Here is an 18677-nt window from a genome sequence, read left to right on the forward strand (position 1 = left end):
CTGAGAAAATTTTTCAGTAAAAAAGCCCCACAAAAATATTGTCTGATAAAAATTTGTATGAAAATCTTATTCAGACAATATTTTTGTGGGGCTTTTTTACTGAAAATTTTTCTCAGAGGCACTTCATTTAAAAACAGAATTACGTTTCATTATTCCGCTTGCCCATTCAATTAAAGTTCGAACTTTAACGAAGAATCCCAAAAAAATCCACATAATTAATGAAACCTTCGGATGTTTTGATGTAAAACATCATTATTGGGCCCAACAATTTTCATAGCAACAAAAATATCCACTAGCAAAAATTTTGACTTTGAACTTTAATTAAAGTTTGAGCACTTGGAATCAGCATTAGACCGTCAAATCTTCATAAAAAAAATGAATAATAATAAAAAATTGTTTCAATTGATTTTTCGATAATTTCATGAAAATTATAGTGTAATGGTTCTTCTGAATATGGCAAATCTTCAATCATATTGAATAAGATTCATTTTCTGGAAAATGAATTGGAATTGCAACGGCATAAACCTTCTTACTTTCCAGAATTTTGGTGTATGTGTAGTGTATGTTCGTATAGCATAGTGTTTTGCATAGCATCAAATCTGATGTATCGAAAGTTTCAGTTAGAACATAGAACACAATCACAAGTAAGTCTTGTTTGATTGAATTATATCTCCGAAACTATTGTCTATAAATTTGAGATTTAAAAAACTTTTGGAAGATATTGCAATTGAAAAAAAATTAGAATAGATATTTTATCTATAATACAATTAAAATGATGATCCAATCTACGTTGCACAATTGAACCCGTGAGCATAAAAACGACTTATTAAACAATCGCCGAACAAAACGATACAAGAAAAAACTACCGAACAAAACGTACCACAGCGGTAATGTGTAGCACAGCGGAGTTTCGTTTTGAACGGTACCGTCCTGCTGTGTTACGTTTTTAACGTGTGTTTTGTTTGGTAGTTTTTTCTTGTATCGTTTTGTTCGGCGATTGTTTAATAAGTCGTTTTTATGCTCACGGGTTCAATTGTAGTTAGAATATTTCCCATTTTCATTTCCAACAAGTCAATTCATGTGACATGGGTATTATTGAAACTAATTGTTTACAGACGGTGTTTTTTGAATTTAATTTTGCAACTAGAACATCAAATAATTGAAAGAAGATAGAAAAAGGGAGACTGAAAAACGAAAAAAAAACCGTATAATGTGTATCGAGTCGAAAAAAATCTTTAAAAAATGTCTACAATTTATTTGGCAGTCGGACTTTAAATTTAAAATACAGTTTTTATTGCATTTTAATAAAAAAATTCCAGCGATAATAATTGATTGTGCGCTTCCATAACGCACCCGTGTAAAAGTCTAAGAATGCCCCCATATATCGCTAAGATTTTCATTCATGATTGACGATAGTGCCATATTTTAAATGTTTAAAAAATACAAGAAAAAGAATTTACAGAATTGTTTGTATCGATTGATAAATCGATCGGAAATTGAAACGAAATGAGCTGCAAGTGATTTTTCCAAAGTTCTAATTATTTTGGTAATGGTGGTCGAATATATTAAGAAATTTATAAATGAAATGTCATGAATATCGGCACCACATACGGCAAAAAACTGGACTTTTTAATGAGACGCAGCATTGACAATCGTTTTTTCTATTATTTTTTTATGCGTATACAAAATATTACTGCTCTATTGTATATAGAATCTTCTTGTTGTTATTGTATTTCTTATCGTGTGCAGCGCTCTTGTCCTTTTGCCTAGGTATAGTATAGTAATGGTTGTGATTTTACATGCGGTGAATGGCAATTTCACCATACTGCCACTTTAAAAAAAAAAATTCTAAAATATTTGTTTTCTTTCAAACTCTCTTTCTGAACAGCTCATTAATCTATCTGATTCGCTTTAAATATTATACTCCAATCTTATTAACTGGTATTTGTTCTTTTTTATATTCATAAATTACCCCCACAGAAAAAAATATTCATTTAGCTGGCTAATGCTTACGCTGAAATGCAAATCAACTATTTTCGACAATTCATTTGAAAACTATATATGTACCCTATTATTATACTTTCCATTCAATTATAATTTACTCTCAAATATATTTGTGTGTGTGTGTTAGATTTTCCATTTTCATTTTACTTTAATATTAGTGAATAACACATCGACAACATCGATTGTGGTATGTTAGTGAAAAATATATAAGTAAATCGTACGAGTCAGTGCTGATTCCTGATCGACATCACACTTTCTCAGGTTTCATGTCAACGAATAAAAGATCAAAATTTTGTTTTGTGTGTTTGAGAGTTACATAAAACATCGAATTGCTTGTAATCGGCTTTTATTTTTGTTTTTTCTTCTTGTGTTTGAGTATACTTCCTTTTTATTTATAACACACATTTATGAGAATAAAATTTCAAATCTATTATTCATTATTCGTTTTGTTTTGTAGGTGCCTCACTTAGACTGTTTTCTTTTAAATAATAAAATTAGTGTTCATTTATCTGTAGTTGAAATAGATGCTTTTTTTCGTTTTATTTTTCTCCTGCAATTAACATTATCTTTTCTTTCGAATTTATTAGTTATTTTAGGATTATTTTCTGCATGTAGGTTTTGCTACAGTTTTGTTTGTTTGTTCGTTTGCTTTGTGTGTGTGTGGGTGTGTTTATTTTTGGTTTTATAAATCGATCTATGCGAATATGGATATAATTGATTTCATTTCATTTCATTTTTTATAGTTTAAAGAGATTTAATGATATTGATTAGATGCTCTAATTGACGCTATTACAAAATAGCGTATTTAGATAACAAAAATGATCTTTTCTTTATTTTAATTCTCATAACGTTTTTCCTCTTATGAAAAACAGAAAAAATGTCCATATTACAAACCATCATCTGAATTTAATGTGAAATGGTCTCAGGCATAGAATTCACGATTATTTGCATTTTTAGCATATGAATTAACAGCTGGTGATCGCTTTGGCTCATCTAATGCATAGCTACCCTCGTCCTTTTTTCGCATCCGATAAACGATAAACATTACAACTAAAATGGCACATAACAGTCCAACAACAGCTCCTCCGATCACAGCTATTTTTTGTTTTGTTCAATTTTCCGATTGATTGGTTGGTTGGTTGGTATATGTTGTGAAGGTTCAGTGGTGGTATGTTGTGAGAATGTGAAGACGATCAGAAAAGAAAATATAACCACATATGCATATGAAATGGAGAAAGAAAAAAAAACAATAAATGGAACTGTAAAATAAAATGGAGAAGGTCTAAAACGGGAAAAATGCAGCAAAATCAGTCAAGTGTTAAAATTAAAATCGAATTGTGATGCTTTGTGAATGTTTTAGTGTGTTGCGTGGTTTTTTGTTGTTGTTGTTGTTGTTGTTAAAAAATCGTTAGGGACTATAAACAACAAAAAGAAGATATGGCGTTGGGAATTGTACTCTTTAAAAAAGACAAGTTTTTAATGAGAACATGGTTTCTTTGCATGCATTTCTTTTTCTCTCAAATATTGCAACACTAAGTGAAGACAATTCAATTTCAATTCTGAACATTGATCTGGCCTGTCTGCTCATATTCCGTCTAGTTAAGATAAGCTAAAGAAAAGACAAAAACTATCGTACCGGCTAGAATGCCTGGTTGCGCAAAGAAACTGGCTGTTCGATCCTCGCCTCGATTATCCATGATAAATACTTCGTTACCAGTTGGAGTGTCAATGCCTGGTATTGGCTTAGTGGTGGCAATATCACTTTTGCCTGTTTTACCCGGTTCGATTTCGCTGCCCTCAGTTAAATCACTGTCTATGTCTTCAATAGGTGGTTTTTCGTCTGTATTTTGCAGGTAAAATAGAAAAACAATTATTTATTAATCAATTCATCTGAATAGTCCTTTGTACGAAAAAAATGCACAAAGAAATTATTTCTTGCGACTTGAAATAAGAATTCAACTAATTTATCCAATAATCTAAATGTAAAATTTGTCCCTGTATCGTAACAACTAGATGTGTACTTTTTGAATTTAAGTCGATTGATTTATATTAAAAATGCACACATCTAACTGGGGCGAGATCCCTTTTTTGCGTTTTAATAACTTTAAAAGTGTGTATTTTGTGTATGCCATTTCACAGTGTGTGTATTTGTGTGAGTGCAGCCGTGTTATTGTGTAGAAAAACCACAAATTTTGAAACAATAAACTTGATCAAAGAGTAGGCGATTGAGTTTTCATAATGGCTCCCGAAACTACTGTGCGCATTGTTGCATTCAATCAAGTGTGTGTGTTTTTTTTTAATCTTTTATGTATAATTTTTCTCCGTTTCAATTTTTAAAATAATCACATTAACTTTGTTTATTTTAAACACTTGATTTGATTGGTAACTAGAAACCATATGATGATTGCACTTCATAACCGAAAAAAACGATGATTGAATCGGGCATACAGAGAAAGAAGAAGGTGATTTCTGGACATAGTTTTTCGGTTCGTCGAGTTTTTCCTTCGGTTTAGCGATACGTTGTAGTTTGTTGAGCTTGATGAGATGTTATGTTATTTCCTTTTTTGAGATTTAAATGCGTTCCACTATCCACTTGTTGTATTTTCCCCATTTTTTTTTGTCAATAGAATCGACGTCAGTTCTATCCATTACTTCACAATTTACAATCGAAGAAGATGTCTGATTGTCAGTTTCACACAAATTGTTAATCATGAATTGAAGCGTTTTAATCCGAATGAAAAATTAAATGGAAAAAACTATAGACAATCCATGGGTCAATTAACTCATTTTTTTTTTTCGTTTAAATATGAAATTCTTGCAGTAAACTTGGGAAAAATAATGGAAAGCAACAAAATGTACATGATATATGGATGTTGCATGCTTTTGATGATCGCTCAATATGATGATTGATGGAAATAATTCGTTTACTACATTTCACAAACATTGAATTTAATGAAAAAATCGCAAGGATAAATTGACTATAAACTCAAGTTCAATGGAAAACCGAAAAGAAATCAAAACTCAACAAAAAAAAACTTCATTGGGAGAGTGCGCTGTTGATTACGTAGACGCAAAGATAAATCCTGGTATTTTTAGCATTTTTCTAAGAGTGGTGACATTGATATTCGGGTTCTATAGCTTCTTAGTATAATCTTTTATTTACATGAATAGATATACTTGTGGTTTTTCGCAATTTCTTTTCACACAAAGAATATTTGTCAACAATTTATTTTAAGCGACAAGGAAATTTTTTTCAACTTTTACAGAATATAAAATTGAAGAAAATGCTTCATTCTTTATTTAATAAAGAATGTCAAAACTTTTAGTGCTTTAAACTTGAGTTAGTTTTATGAGATGATATGAGATGAATTAATTGAGCAAACACGACATGTTTTAAGGTAAAATTTTATGAACGATTTTCAGTTGTTGTGCGAAAGAAAGTTTGAAAAGAATTGGATAATCGGAAAAATTATAAACGTAAAATAATTTCAGCTGGAAATTAATGTGAAAATGAGCTATGTGTAATTGTGCGGAACATTAAGACAAACAACGGTCCAAAAAAAAATCTAATTGAATTGACGAAGTCATATGGACAGCTAGATAATTTGAAGAAAAATGAAATAAAATGATTTCTGCACACAAATCAGAGAAAATTTCAAAAGATACAGAAAAAAACTTTATTTTTTCTTCAAAAAATACTGAAACTTTCGTTAAGAATACGTACGCGCGTACCTCTAGTTACCTAGAATTTTGTGTACGATCGTTGTATTATTTCTATTTTTCATTGATCAAGGTTCATTATTACTCATCCATACGGTGTCAATTATGATGCAAAACATACGTTTCTGCACTGACAATCAACAAATAAATGAGAAATTGCAGGAAAAAAATATTAAATTTGAACGACATTTAATTTACAAGTTAGAACACACTTTAACCACATTTGAATGAGTAAATGCATGAAATAATAAATATGTGCATGTAAATTGTTTTTTTTTTCACGTAGTGAAGTAATTTTCTCATTGATTAGAATGTCAAAATGAAAGCAAAACATGGGAAAGAATCCAAAACATTATTGACGTTGATAATTTAATTTGAATTGAGTTTCTTGCGTATTTGTTTTGATTTCAATTGGAATTTAACATTTTTAGATGGCGTTGTGGTGCACCGATCAAGTTTTTTTCCTATCTTTGAATAACATGGGTGTTATCACTCGAATTTATAACTTAAAAGAATATGCAACAAAAAAGCGAACAATGGAATGTTTTGGATAAGTTTCCAAACATTTCATGTTAGACTTCCAATTCGGTCAATTCTAGCCATTTTCATTTATTCAACTTTGATTTATGTGCGAATTTTCAATATATGAAAAACTACCCTAGTTTTGATTTAATTGCTTTTCGTGCATACACAAGGTCTATTTATAAGACGTACTAGTTTAATAACTTTAAAATTTGCCGCATACAAACTCACACATTCAAATACGAATACACACCGAATAGTGAAAAAAAGAACTATTGAATTGGTTGCTGTTGTCGTTTGCAGACTAAGCGAATGAATTAAAAACTAAATGCAACGATTAAAAAGAAAATAATGGGAATTTGCGCTGTAAAAAAATGCCTTGTATTATGCGATTACAAAATATTGTATGCAGTTTCTATAGATGTTCGATTCAATATATATTCTAAGAACATCAAAAATAGTGGTTTTGCTCGTTTTTAACACAATTGCATTGTATGCATTTGCGTTGCATCATCTGTATTGCGGAGTAAAATTACAAATTGTATTTTGATAGTGAACTACTAGTTGCATAATAAGGAAGAGTATTGAAAGCATTTCTGAACAACGTTTTTTTCGCATTACTTTCGTTTCGATCCGAAAGATGACGTACAAAAAAATTAATTGCGGAAAAATAAATGAATGAGAGATCTGAGTAGATCAAAATAAAAAAAAAAATTGGTTTTGGAATAACGTTTTCGCATAATTTTTTTCTTGTCGGAGTGATATTAAATCGCCATTGACTTAAAGCCACAGTAAAAATGGTTCAGTTTACTTGATATATCGTCGTCGGTATTCTCGATATCTTTTGATTTGACTACTGTTGTTAGATCATCATCACGATCCTCATTGTCATCTTCGTCGATATTCGTATTGGTGTTACCGCTTGGTATAACACCACCGTATCCGGGCTTATTACCACCTTCTTCTTCCTCCGTCGGCACAATTGGTTCACGCACATCCTCCTCATCCGAATCATCACCATCGTCTTCGTCATCACCATCATCATTATCATTATCGATATGTTTATCACCCGACCCCGTGTCCAGGTGATCTTCATTCGTTTCAGTAGGGAAATGAAGGTGCTTTTCGGGCTGTTTGCTATTTCTATTATCCGGTATTGGTTCTTTATTCTTACTGTTTGTTGCTTTATATCCTCCGTTTCCTGCGTTTGTTGATTTGTATCCTCCGTTGACTATTGGATCGAATGATAAAAAAGGCGAATTAATCAAAATTATTCTATAGATTGGTGGTTTTCCTTGATTATTATTCAAAATAAGTATACAATCTCTAACGAGCTATACGTTATAAATTTGAAATTCTAAAAAATAAAATGATCTTCGCTCCGATAAACGCTTTTTTCTTATCACGAAAAAAAATCTCTTTTCAATAATCTAGTTACCTTTCTTGCGATGTGGTGTTGATGAAGACGAATCTTCATCGTCTGGTCCAAATCCAGAGCCAGAATATTCCGGTTCTTTCTCTAAATCGTCATGAATCTGTAAGAAAAAATGTTTCGTCATATTGATGAACAAGCAGGCGATATATTTTTTGCTTCAAAATTGAATTTCAATTCACGATCAAAAAATTATTAAACTTGTCAATTTCTTGTTGGTAGATACAGTAGTTTTTGTTTTTTCTTCAAAACTCTCTTCCATTCAACGTGCAAAATCTCGAAATTAATAAAATCAAAGTATATCGAAAATGTCATTCAACCAACGTGAAACACTCTCAATCCACATTGGACAAGCAGGCATTCAAATTGGTAGTGAACTGTGGAAATTATATAGCATCGAGCATGGTATTTCTGCCAGTGGAAAACTGGAAAATCATGGAGATGCTTGTACTGAAACCGGTCGAAATACATTTTTTGAAGAGACAAATCGCGAAAAATTTGTGCCAAGATCAATTTTCATCGATACTGAACCGTCCATAATTGATGAATTGCGCAGATGTGATTATCGAGAGCTCTATAATCCAAATTATTTATTCAGTGGCAAAGAAGATTCGGCAAATAATTTTGTTCGTGGATATCATACGCTTGGCCGTGTATTAATCGAATCAGTGAATGAAAAAATACGTCAAATTATTGAACATACAAATAACTTGCAAGGATTTTTCTTGTATCATTCATTTGGTGGTGGAACCGGCTCTGGATTTTCAGCAAAATTATTGGAAACACTGGTCGACGACTATCCTCGTCTAACTAAACTACAAGTGGCTATTCATCCAGCACCGAGCATATCGTCCACAATCGTTGAACCATATAACTCAGTGTTAACGACACATTCAACGCTAGATCAAGTAGACTGTGCATTTATGTTTGATAACCAGGCAATGTATGATATAATGCGTGATAAAGTGTGTATTGAACAGCCGACATATGCACATTTAAATCGTTTGATGAGTCAAGTTCTGTCCGGAATTACGGCATCGTTGCGTTTTAATGGATCACTAAATGTGGATTTAGATGATTTTCAAACGAATTTGGTGCCATTTCCACGCATTCATTTTCCAATCGCATCGTATGCACCCGTAATGAATGCAACAAAGGAAACGTACGAACCAGCAACCGTGTCTGATATCACACAGCAAGTGTTTGATTCAAGCAACTTAATGATGAAATGCGATCTAACGGTAGGCAAATTTATGGCCTGTTGCTTACTTTATCGTGGAGATGTTGTTGCAAAAGACATCAATAGTGCCATTCAATCGATTAAAAATCAACGTATGATTCAATTTGTTGATTGGTGTCCAACGGGATTTAAAATCGGCAACAATAACAAACCACCCGTATCAGTGCCGCACAGTGAGCTATCATCATGTGTACGTGGTGTGTCAATGCTTGCCGCAACAACAGCCATCCAAGGTGTGTTCGGTGCGCTCAATCGGAAATTCGATATGATGTATCATAAACGAGCATTCTTGCATTGGTATCTCGACGAAGGTATGGAACTGTATGAGTTTGACGAAGCACGCACCAACTTGGCAGTTTTAGAAAAAGACTACGAAGAAGTTAATATCGATTTATAACTTATCTGCGTGAAAATTTTCAACACACTTTTCTTTATTGCCGTTCAATAAAAAACCGTTTCAACTTTAAAACCTTCAAACTGTATTCATTTTGTTACTGTTTGAGCTAAAATTTATGTATGAGCTCTGATTTTTTACTGATTCTTTTTTATGAACAAAAAAAACACACACACTTCAGCCATGGATTTATTGACAAAACATACAACACTGAACGAAATGAAATTTTCGTAATTTTTTATTGTAAAATTTTTACCGCGGACCTTGGATATTTAATTTTTTTTTCAATGCGAACTCGCCAAATGGAACATTCAAATTAAGTTTCATAAAAAATTTCAAATTCTTTGTTTTTTTAAATTCGAAATTAAATTATATTTTATAAAAATGAACTGAAGAATATTCTTACTTCACCACGGCCACCAGATCCTTCAAGTCCTTCGTCGTCAATATAAATTTCATCTCTTGCTGTATTGTGCGGTTGACTAACTGAAGTTGATGACACTGATGAGGATGGAGTTTGTATTCCTTGCGATGTAGGGGTTGGTCCAAGTAATGTAGATGTTTCAATCGATGAAGATGTTGGAACCACTGGTGTTTGTGTTGAGCTTATTTGCCACAATGGCGTTTCAGGTTTCTAAAAGTGATTTTGAAGAATGTTTTGTTCTTGGATTATCACTTCAATTTTTAAATACTCTCAACAAAACCATTTATATTTCTATCTATAATATTTGAGTTGTTTTTTTTCATTTTTTCATTACTTTTATCAACATTTTAATGAATATTCACATTTTAATCATAAAATTACCACGAATAACTTTCGTCTTAATGACTGCAGAAAAGCAATTAACAAGAAAAAGAAAACGTTTTAAAAAGTCAGAAGATTTGCTAACATCGATGAAAATGAAAATGTTCTACACAAAATATCAGCATATACGAAGTGTTATTTTTTTTAAATATATTTTGGTCCGCGTTCGTAATAATGTTAGGATAGTCTCTACAAATACTTAAACCACCACCACTTTGCACACCGATTTTGCAAAATTGTTACTCAACAGTTACATGTACCACTATGCTTTCGGTAACGTTCATTGTATGAGTCTTCACTAAGCGTGTAATTGCGTAGGCCCTCATATATCTTTATTATTTTTTTTAACAGTCCACACTTTGCATTGTCTTGAGATAATGTATGCGAGCTCTATAAGCCCCCTTCTTGTTACTGCAAGAAAACGCATTCTTCGGAGTATATAAAATAAATCAAAATTCTCCTTGTGGAACTAATCATTATCGCTTTACCTTTTTAGGATTTTTTTTTAAATAAATATTTCGAAGAAGATATTGTTGACACAGATGTCAATTGAATGAAAACAATTGCTTTGTTGTAAAAGGTAGTTTGGATAGAACTAGAAGTTATCACGAGTAGGTATTATCAATAACTGATGTATGCGATGACTGTTCCATCAGGACCAGTCCATGACAATACTTGATTCAGCGAAAATTTTTGCTAGTGGTTCAATGTATTGGTACGTATACAATGACTTGCGGATTTTGCGCACTCACCACTTCCCTTTAAATTCATGCTACCGAGAATAGCACACGAAAAGCTTTTGTAGAAAAAAACCAACATCAATATTAAGCCAAAAATCATTATGCTGGTTATGTTGATACAATTTTTTGTTCAAACTTTTTGCCAAAACATAATATGCCTGGATTTGTGGATAATAAAAAAAACTCTCATTTGCAATTTCATTATTGAAAGAAAAATCGATAAATCTGCGCGTTAATTTAATTCGGTATTCATAGATGCGGCTTTCATTAAACTATTCAGGATGAAACTACGACCAATATCTACGAGCTTTTTTCATCTGATAGACGAAAGTTCATTAAATTGAAAGCTAAAGATACGTGATATATGGCCCAGATAAAATTAAAGAATTTAGAATCGGTGTTTTGGACATATAATTATTTGATATTTCGAAAGTACAATTTCATTGTCACGGCGTATCGATCAAGTAGTTGCCAAACGCAAACGCGACCACCATCAAGATCTTTTCTCATATACATTAGGTTTGCATGCAAGATTCACTTAGATTTACGCCTAGGATTGCTTGGCATATAGTGCTCCTTTGTATTACTTACCACATCAGTTGAATTTTTCTGCAAACAAAGTGAAAGTACAAAAAATTCCAAAATTAGCGACATATTTTTTCATAAAAGTAAAATTAGTTGTTAGCATACAAAATAATGTGGATAAATGAAATGTTCCGTTTGGTAATGAATGATTTAGGAATTCTATAATGATGGCGCTGATGCTCAATATGATAATAGCAAATTGATATGCACGCATCTCACGTATTTGTGCGGATGCACCCGTGTCGAAAATCGCCGAAATGGGCTATTTTATGTGGTTTAAGTATTTCGCAATTACTGTTTTTATACTCTAAGTTCATGTCGATATTTCAATCAAATTAAATGACAAAAACTTTTAGTAGCTTTATCCAAAAAAAAAATGGATCTAAATCAGTGAAAAACTATGAAGGCCACATTAATCAGCAAAAAATGCTTGTAATGAAAATTATTGAATTGCCTGATTGAAACTCAACTTATCCGATGGATATTTTACGGAGTTTATCTGTGTTCATCCAAAGTTATTGAATTAATCATTACCGTAATAAGAAATGCGAGCGATCAAAAAACGTCTTAGCAATAGACAACCGCCAAACTATATATACGGAGGCACCAGGATAGTCCAAATGAGTATACGTCCAGCCAATAGTGCCACACATTTTGACGGCAAAGTTTGACAATGTTTTGAACGAGTTTCATTTTACGAATGATGTTGTTGTTAGTGTTGGACTATCCCAGTGTGAGTGGTGGTGACGGCAGACACTTTAGTAAACCATGTCTTTGAAAAGATTAGATCACCATAATATTTTCATATCAAACAATTGATGACGATATAAAGACCGGAAACAGATAAACGAATTTCAATCGAATTTACTTGATATGCAAAGTGTGTTAACAAATAAAACGTACGTGTTGTTCATAAGATGCAACAGTAAGGAGAACCAAATCTTTTTAAATCATCTCTCTACAAATATCAGAATACTAATGTGTACATGTTGGATATTTCAAAAATTGGTATTCGATTCCATAGTTGAAACGCAAAGTGTTTTTTTGCCTGGGATACATGATTTCTTCTTTCAAATGTATCAATGAAATTTGGGGAAAAATGGATACATTCAGATTTTAGAATGATCTGTAAGGCGATCGAAACAGATCTACACAAATCAGGTTTTTTAGGTTTAACCATAGTTTAATTTTTAAGATTGTGATTGTCATATATACTAAGAGGATATTATTCAAAAAAATGTCTATTGTGATAAAATAAATAATGGCGAAATTTGTTTTCATTGTGAATAAATCTTTTCAGCGGAATTTCTTTTTATTGTGAGTGTCCTATACGAATGTCATTTATTGTTTGTTGCATTAACAAATACTAAATGAATCGTTCTCTATATAAATCAAACATATGTTTATATACTCAAATGTTTCATATGCAAATACTACGAAGATGTTCTTATTCTGTATGCATGCGATCAACAAGAAGATCAGAAACTTGATAATCAAATACGTCTTGATATGACATGACATGATGTCATTGTCATCATTTCACCTCAATTGATGAAATTTGGGTGGATCTTTTTTCATACTTGCTTGTCATGGAATAATTGACAAAAAGTCGAGCACAATAAAAATCAAATATAGCATATTTATATAGAATGGACTGTTGATCAACACATGTATACGGTTTTAGATTTTATGCAAATGTGACATGCCAAACTAGCATATTATAAGCATATCTATGATTTGTTTACGAGGCAAACTATTGATTATGCAGATATGTGGTGCCAAATTCGTTCACCGAGTACCATCAATATTCAAGCCACATTGTTCTATGAAATCAATCATAACACTTATATCACTTCGCAAAGTTGCGGATCGATTAGTTCTCCGGAAAATCGGGTACAATATAAATCGTATTCATAAAACGGAATAAAAATCAACATCAACCGAAGCATCCAAACAATGTGAGTAATCATTATTGATGGGTCTATCATTTTCGGCTTCTATCAAAATAATCAACAAGATGAAATATTCGAATGAGGTTGATCTTTTTGGTTAACAATTATTGAATTTACAAATCTTCGATAGGGGAAGTTCTTTCATCCTATGTCCAATTGAAAATCAAAGTACATTAAATGATGAATATATTATTTACATATCAAATAACAGCGTCAGAAACCGCCAGAAGCCGTCAAAGTGATCATTTGCGGCCCTTTTCGTTTCAAGCCATTTTTAAGCACAATTTTGATTATATTCTTGACTCCTATATATTTGATTGAATAGAAGGAACATTAATTCCCATATATCAAAGCAAAAACATGCAATGATTTCCCTTTTATGGCTCCAAAGAGGGCCGCGAATCTGAACAAAGTTGGGATTTTTGCTCAATTATCGAAAATGCGGTACGATTTTTTCGATTGAATTTTTCATACAAGAATTTCTGTGCAAACTGGAATCTATGGCCTAAGATAGTAGGCCCATGGTATTGGAAGTTTAATACAATAAAAGTTTTGGGTCGTCCGATATCATATCGTGGATAATTTTGTTGATATCTCTTAAAACCACCAATTTTGAGCATTTTTGAGGTTTGTCAACAAAATGGCTCGTAAAACGACGTCTGAATTAAATATCTTTATACATTCAGGTTATTTTCAATGCTTAAGGGATACCGTAAAGTAACTCCAATATGGATTTGATTTTTCTAATAATTATGTCTTTGAAATGTAAGCGCGAAACCGTCACAAAAAAATTATTTTTCTTCTGATTTTGAAAAAATCAAAAGTAGATTGGTTCAAGACGCTGTAACTCGCAAACTGATCATCCGATTTGGCTCAAATTTTGACTGAGTTCTAGTTAAGCATGGTTTTATCTAAAACTAATGTGGATTTGGCAGTATTTTCGTTATTTCTATATCAGACCAAAGACTTTTCAGCCCATGTAGTATTCGATTTTATCCGACTTTGAAATGTATGAAGCCATACACAAATCTGATGAACGCTCTCCGCTTAGAAAATTATTCATATACACAATGGCAAAGTTTTCGAGATAAAAACCACACTTTTCGTTTTCATATGTCAATGATGTTGGTTTAGAATTATATACATAGATAGGGTCGGATTTAAAATTTTGAATGAATAGTGGTGATGAATTACTATTTCAAACAGCATTTATACAAATTCATGGTATTTGTTGTGCAAAATAATTAAATCATCCACAAGGGGTATCGCTTATAAACACTTTAAACATGGATTGAATTCATTTATCCATTTATTAGAATAAAAATAGTTTAAAATATGATAAAAGAAATAATTTACCTGTTCTGTAGCAAGTACTCCATTTTGCGAATGCAACGTGAAGATCAGTGCAACTAATATGATAAATGGCGTTGATAGGTTAATCCAAATTGAGCTCATTTTGTTTAAAATAATGATGTGTCGATTTTCCACTTTGAAAATATAGTAAACTTTGTCGCTTTCAAAAAATATCAAATGTTGCACTATTTCAATTTAGTCACTTCTTATCATTTAGTGTTTCATTCAAAACTGCACTTCACAACTCAAACTGACTGTCAATATATTTGATGTTTGCATTTGATTTAATGACTTCTTTTTTCAGTTAACTCCAAATATTATAACTGCATAGTCAATAGTTGATGCACCTGCAAGTAGCTTGTTGTAACAACTATGTTAGAACCGCTCTTGAAAATATCCGTACGATTATTATAACGACCGGTTAACTTGAAAAGGTCCACAATACATGTTTCTTCTTGATCAATCCGACATATGGATGCTGTTGATACAAATAAATGAAAAAAATATGTATATTTGTGAGTTCGCCAAATAGAAAATTTGTTTTATATTGTTCCTCATTTTAATGTTACGATCACAATTATTATTATCGCGCAGCGCATGATATGTAGTGACATAAATTTGATAGCTATTCTAAGGGTAATTACAGAGAGCTGACAGATAATGCTTTGTACTTATGTGACAAAATAATCTAAATAGCAATTTAAAATGCTGGAAATTTTTCCGAATTTCTTGTTGTATTCTGTAACAATCCTATTGATGGGTGAGAATTATGCTAATCATTCAAAAGATCACTTTCCAGTAGGATGATCCAAATGTATGAACACAGAGCATTGTCTACAGACAAGACACGGACACGATCCTTTGAGAAAAGGATATTTTGGGGATACATTTTTGAAAGGATATTTGGGGGAATTCATGAACCAACAATGTTTTGAGAGATTTTATCCTGACATATGCATGGTTTCGAAATACCAACGTAAGAAACGAGATGCTCGTGAGTGTACTTTTACGTAAAACCGTACCAAACATGCCGGTCTCCATATTTTGTTTGGTTTTGTTTCGATTCACTACAAATTTGCACTCATTGCTTTCTGTTTGTTGCAAGGAAACAGGGTGACGTGCAGTAATGGGCGAGTCATTAATTGAATGCATAATTTCAGTGAGTCGAGGAGAGGAAACATCAACCAAGTTATTTTTAGTTTTGCCATTTGTGAATTTTGCAACTTTGTTAAACAGAGATTAGCGAAATGTTGAAAATTGACATCATTTCCAGAATAAAATCAACACAATGGTATCCCCTTGGATTTAACACTGGCTCATCGTGATATGATGGCATTGATATCATTATCAGTCTTGGTCACAAAGTATATATACTAATATTTTTTGCAATATGTGTTTTTCAGTATTTAGTAAATTCACTCCCAACTTTGTGCCCTTCGAATGTTTTCACTTGTTTGTTCTACAGACAAAGCCCAAGACATTGTTTGCCTTCCTATCCGTTATTATTGAATTATAATAACGTTATTTTTCCACACTTTTCTCTCATTTATAACACTCATCGGAACAAAAATGTTCGCATCATTGAAACAAGTAAGAAAACCACTCATTTATCCTTATTATTCCCGTATATTGCATATATTTCAAAGAATATTCTCATGAATTGATAGCACGACTGATCTGTGGATTTGGATCGCGGCAGGTTGGGTTGGATTTGTCTTTTGTGCACTTTTTGGAATGAATCAATTACAAAACCTTTTCTCTAGTTCACTTGGCAATTTATATATATGTAAGTGAATGAGTTTCATTCCGGAAAAAGACTGAAAAGCAAGATATAAAAAAATAAATCATAGCATTTATTCGCAATCGCAAACAAAATAATATAGGTTTCAATATAAATATGAATTTCTCGACGTAGTATCGTTTTTCTTTCGCTTCTTTCAACGAAAATGTTGAAAAGTAGCTCTGTGATTCATTTATTTGTTTGCAAAAGAAAATAAAGGAAGATTTTTAAAATAAGAATTTGCGCTTATTGGCTAAATTCGAATGTGTTTTTTTGTCTATCTTTATGTACACACAAACATACATATACATATATATATAGAGAGAGAAAGATATATAGATGTAAATAAGCTTCAGTTGGAGCTCGAAATGAATTCACACAATTTTACTCAATAATATAACCTCATTAAATGTCATTCATTTTCACTTTAACATTGTTTTATCTATTCCGGGTTTTTGGAAACATTTTTATTTATTTATCAAATTCATTGAGTCAGCTAAAGTAATGTATGTATAAATTATGTATTATGTTCCTGTAAATGGCAAATGGTTGAGACTGCTATCATTCGGTATCGAAGCAAATATACAAATATTATAAGCTAATAGAGTACGAAGAAGAATACAAAGAAGAAGAAGAAGAAAAAAAAAGTTTTATTGTGCGTGACCAAATAACTCTAACAACAGCAATACGTACAACATATTTGTATAATTTTAATTTTTCTCTACGTTTCACCGAATGTAACAATTGATTAACTATGGAAAGAAAATCATTCTATTCCATATTACATCGAAATCTCACTTCGGAAAAATGGTTGACTTTATGATTTGTTGTCACTTGCTTTTTTAATGGCTTACACGTTCTATGTGCTTTTACACCGTTCAAAACCTCACACGTAAAATTCACATTTTGAACATAAAATACGCTTACAGTGTCACTATGCAATGAGCATTATATTATGGTTGAATATTCTAGCCTGAACAGTCACTGAATTTTTAGTTCCGAATTGAAAAAAAAACTACACACATCCCAGTCGAAAAGAATATCCAACGTAAAATTGTATGAGTGTGATTTGTTTTTCTACACCCGCTTGTATATTAACATTACCATGATGGTTTTGTAGTTTTTCTTTTCACATTTTACTTCACAGATAAAATAGAAAATCAAAAATCACAAATAAAACAATTTTTTTTTTGTTATTATTTATGCACACTAGGAGAGATTCTATTTTTTTTTATAACAAATGAAACTATGCAGTGAATAAAACACACGCTATACAGACAAGACACCAACTTGATCAATGAATGAACGACGATAAATGGATATTATATTCTGATTGATGCAATAGGCAATGAGCAACATACACACCATCAACATACCAAATGACAATAGACGCAGCCTGTTGTGGAAACACTATATACACACATATACATACACACACACTCTTGAAAGAAAAAAACTTCACACTTAAGCACACGCATCATACCAGATCGAGCTCAGCGTATACACACATACACATATCAGAGATGCGAATGAAGCCAGTGCGCATACAGTCGTAGCAATAACAACTAGTTTCCCGTGAATTTGAAGCAGCTACACACGATTCATTCGGGCCTCCATTCTTCCTTTATAATTCCAATTTCACATTTGGTACGACCATATTGCCGTATACATTACGATGGCTCTTCATATGTCGTCGACTATAGCTCTCAGTGCACGAATGTGTGTTGGTAACCGCGAATGTATGTATTTAGGTTTTTTTTTATTTATGCGTATTTTTTCACCAACAATGTGTAGACATTTTGTTTAGTTGACATGAGCATGCACAACACACTCGAGTGTGTGGGTGAAATCGATTGTGGCAACACTAACGCATGGAATATTATCTGTTTCTCACTCGAACGGTTGAAAATATATAAAAAGTCGATATTTATTTGTGGGAAAAAATAACAAAGAGTGGACAGTAGTATCAGCACCTGAAACACAAAGCCTTGTATGTAATCTGCTTTTGGGTTGGTTTTGAAATAAACTAGCTTTAAGTATGGTTGGCTCATCTGGTAAGACGCTTATTTTTACGATGAAATTATTTCATAAAATCCGTATACAAAGTAATTATGACCCGATCGTGTAAACTGAAACGAAAATGATGTTTC

The 18677-nt window shown here is 32.1% G+C and overlaps 2 protein-coding genes across 12 annotated transcripts; one reads left to right on the forward strand and one right to left on the reverse strand.

Annotated features, from left to right (window-relative positions):
• Nucleotides 1-1208: 1208 nt before the first annotated feature.
• LOC129576021 (syndecan-like) lies at nucleotides 1209-17872 on the reverse strand. 11 transcript variants are annotated; one of them, XM_055460397.1, is made up of 8 exons: nucleotides 17632-17849; nucleotides 14751-15225; nucleotides 11449-11466; nucleotides 9719-9946; nucleotides 7685-7781; nucleotides 7421-7477; nucleotides 3641-3844; nucleotides 1209-3099 (listed from the first exon to the last, which is right to left on the reverse strand). In XM_055460397.1, the coding sequence occupies exons 2-8, from the start codon at nucleotides 14847-14849 to the stop codon at nucleotides 2927-2929; spliced, it is 876 nt and encodes a 291-aa protein (XP_055316372.1). In that variant the 5' UTR covers nucleotides 14850-15225; nucleotides 17632-17849; the 3' UTR covers nucleotides 1209-2926. The 11 variants fall into 11 exon arrangements, with proteins under 11 accessions (XP_055316372.1, XP_055316362.1, XP_055316363.1 ...); XM_055460387.1 differs by having other exon boundaries at nucleotides 7058-7477; nucleotides 17632-17848; XM_055460388.1 differs by having other exon boundaries at nucleotides 7058-7477; nucleotides 17455-17848.
• LOC129576020 (tubulin alpha-8 chain-like) lies at nucleotides 7863-9701 on the forward strand. The gene has a single exon (XM_055460384.1). The coding sequence runs from the start codon at nucleotides 7987-7989 to the stop codon at nucleotides 9313-9315; it is 1329 nt and encodes a 442-aa protein (XP_055316359.1). The 5' UTR covers nucleotides 7863-7986; the 3' UTR covers nucleotides 9316-9701.
• Nucleotides 17873-18677: the final 805 nt, after the last annotated feature.

Source organism: Sitodiplosis mosellana, unplaced genomic scaffold (assembly GCF_009176505.1).
Source record: "Sitodiplosis mosellana isolate CC-2019 unplaced genomic scaffold, AAFC_SMos_1.0 Smas_scaffold_6170, whole genome shotgun sequence".
In the NCBI taxonomy this organism is placed as follows: Eukaryota; Metazoa; Arthropoda; class Insecta; order Diptera; family Cecidomyiidae; genus Sitodiplosis; species Sitodiplosis mosellana.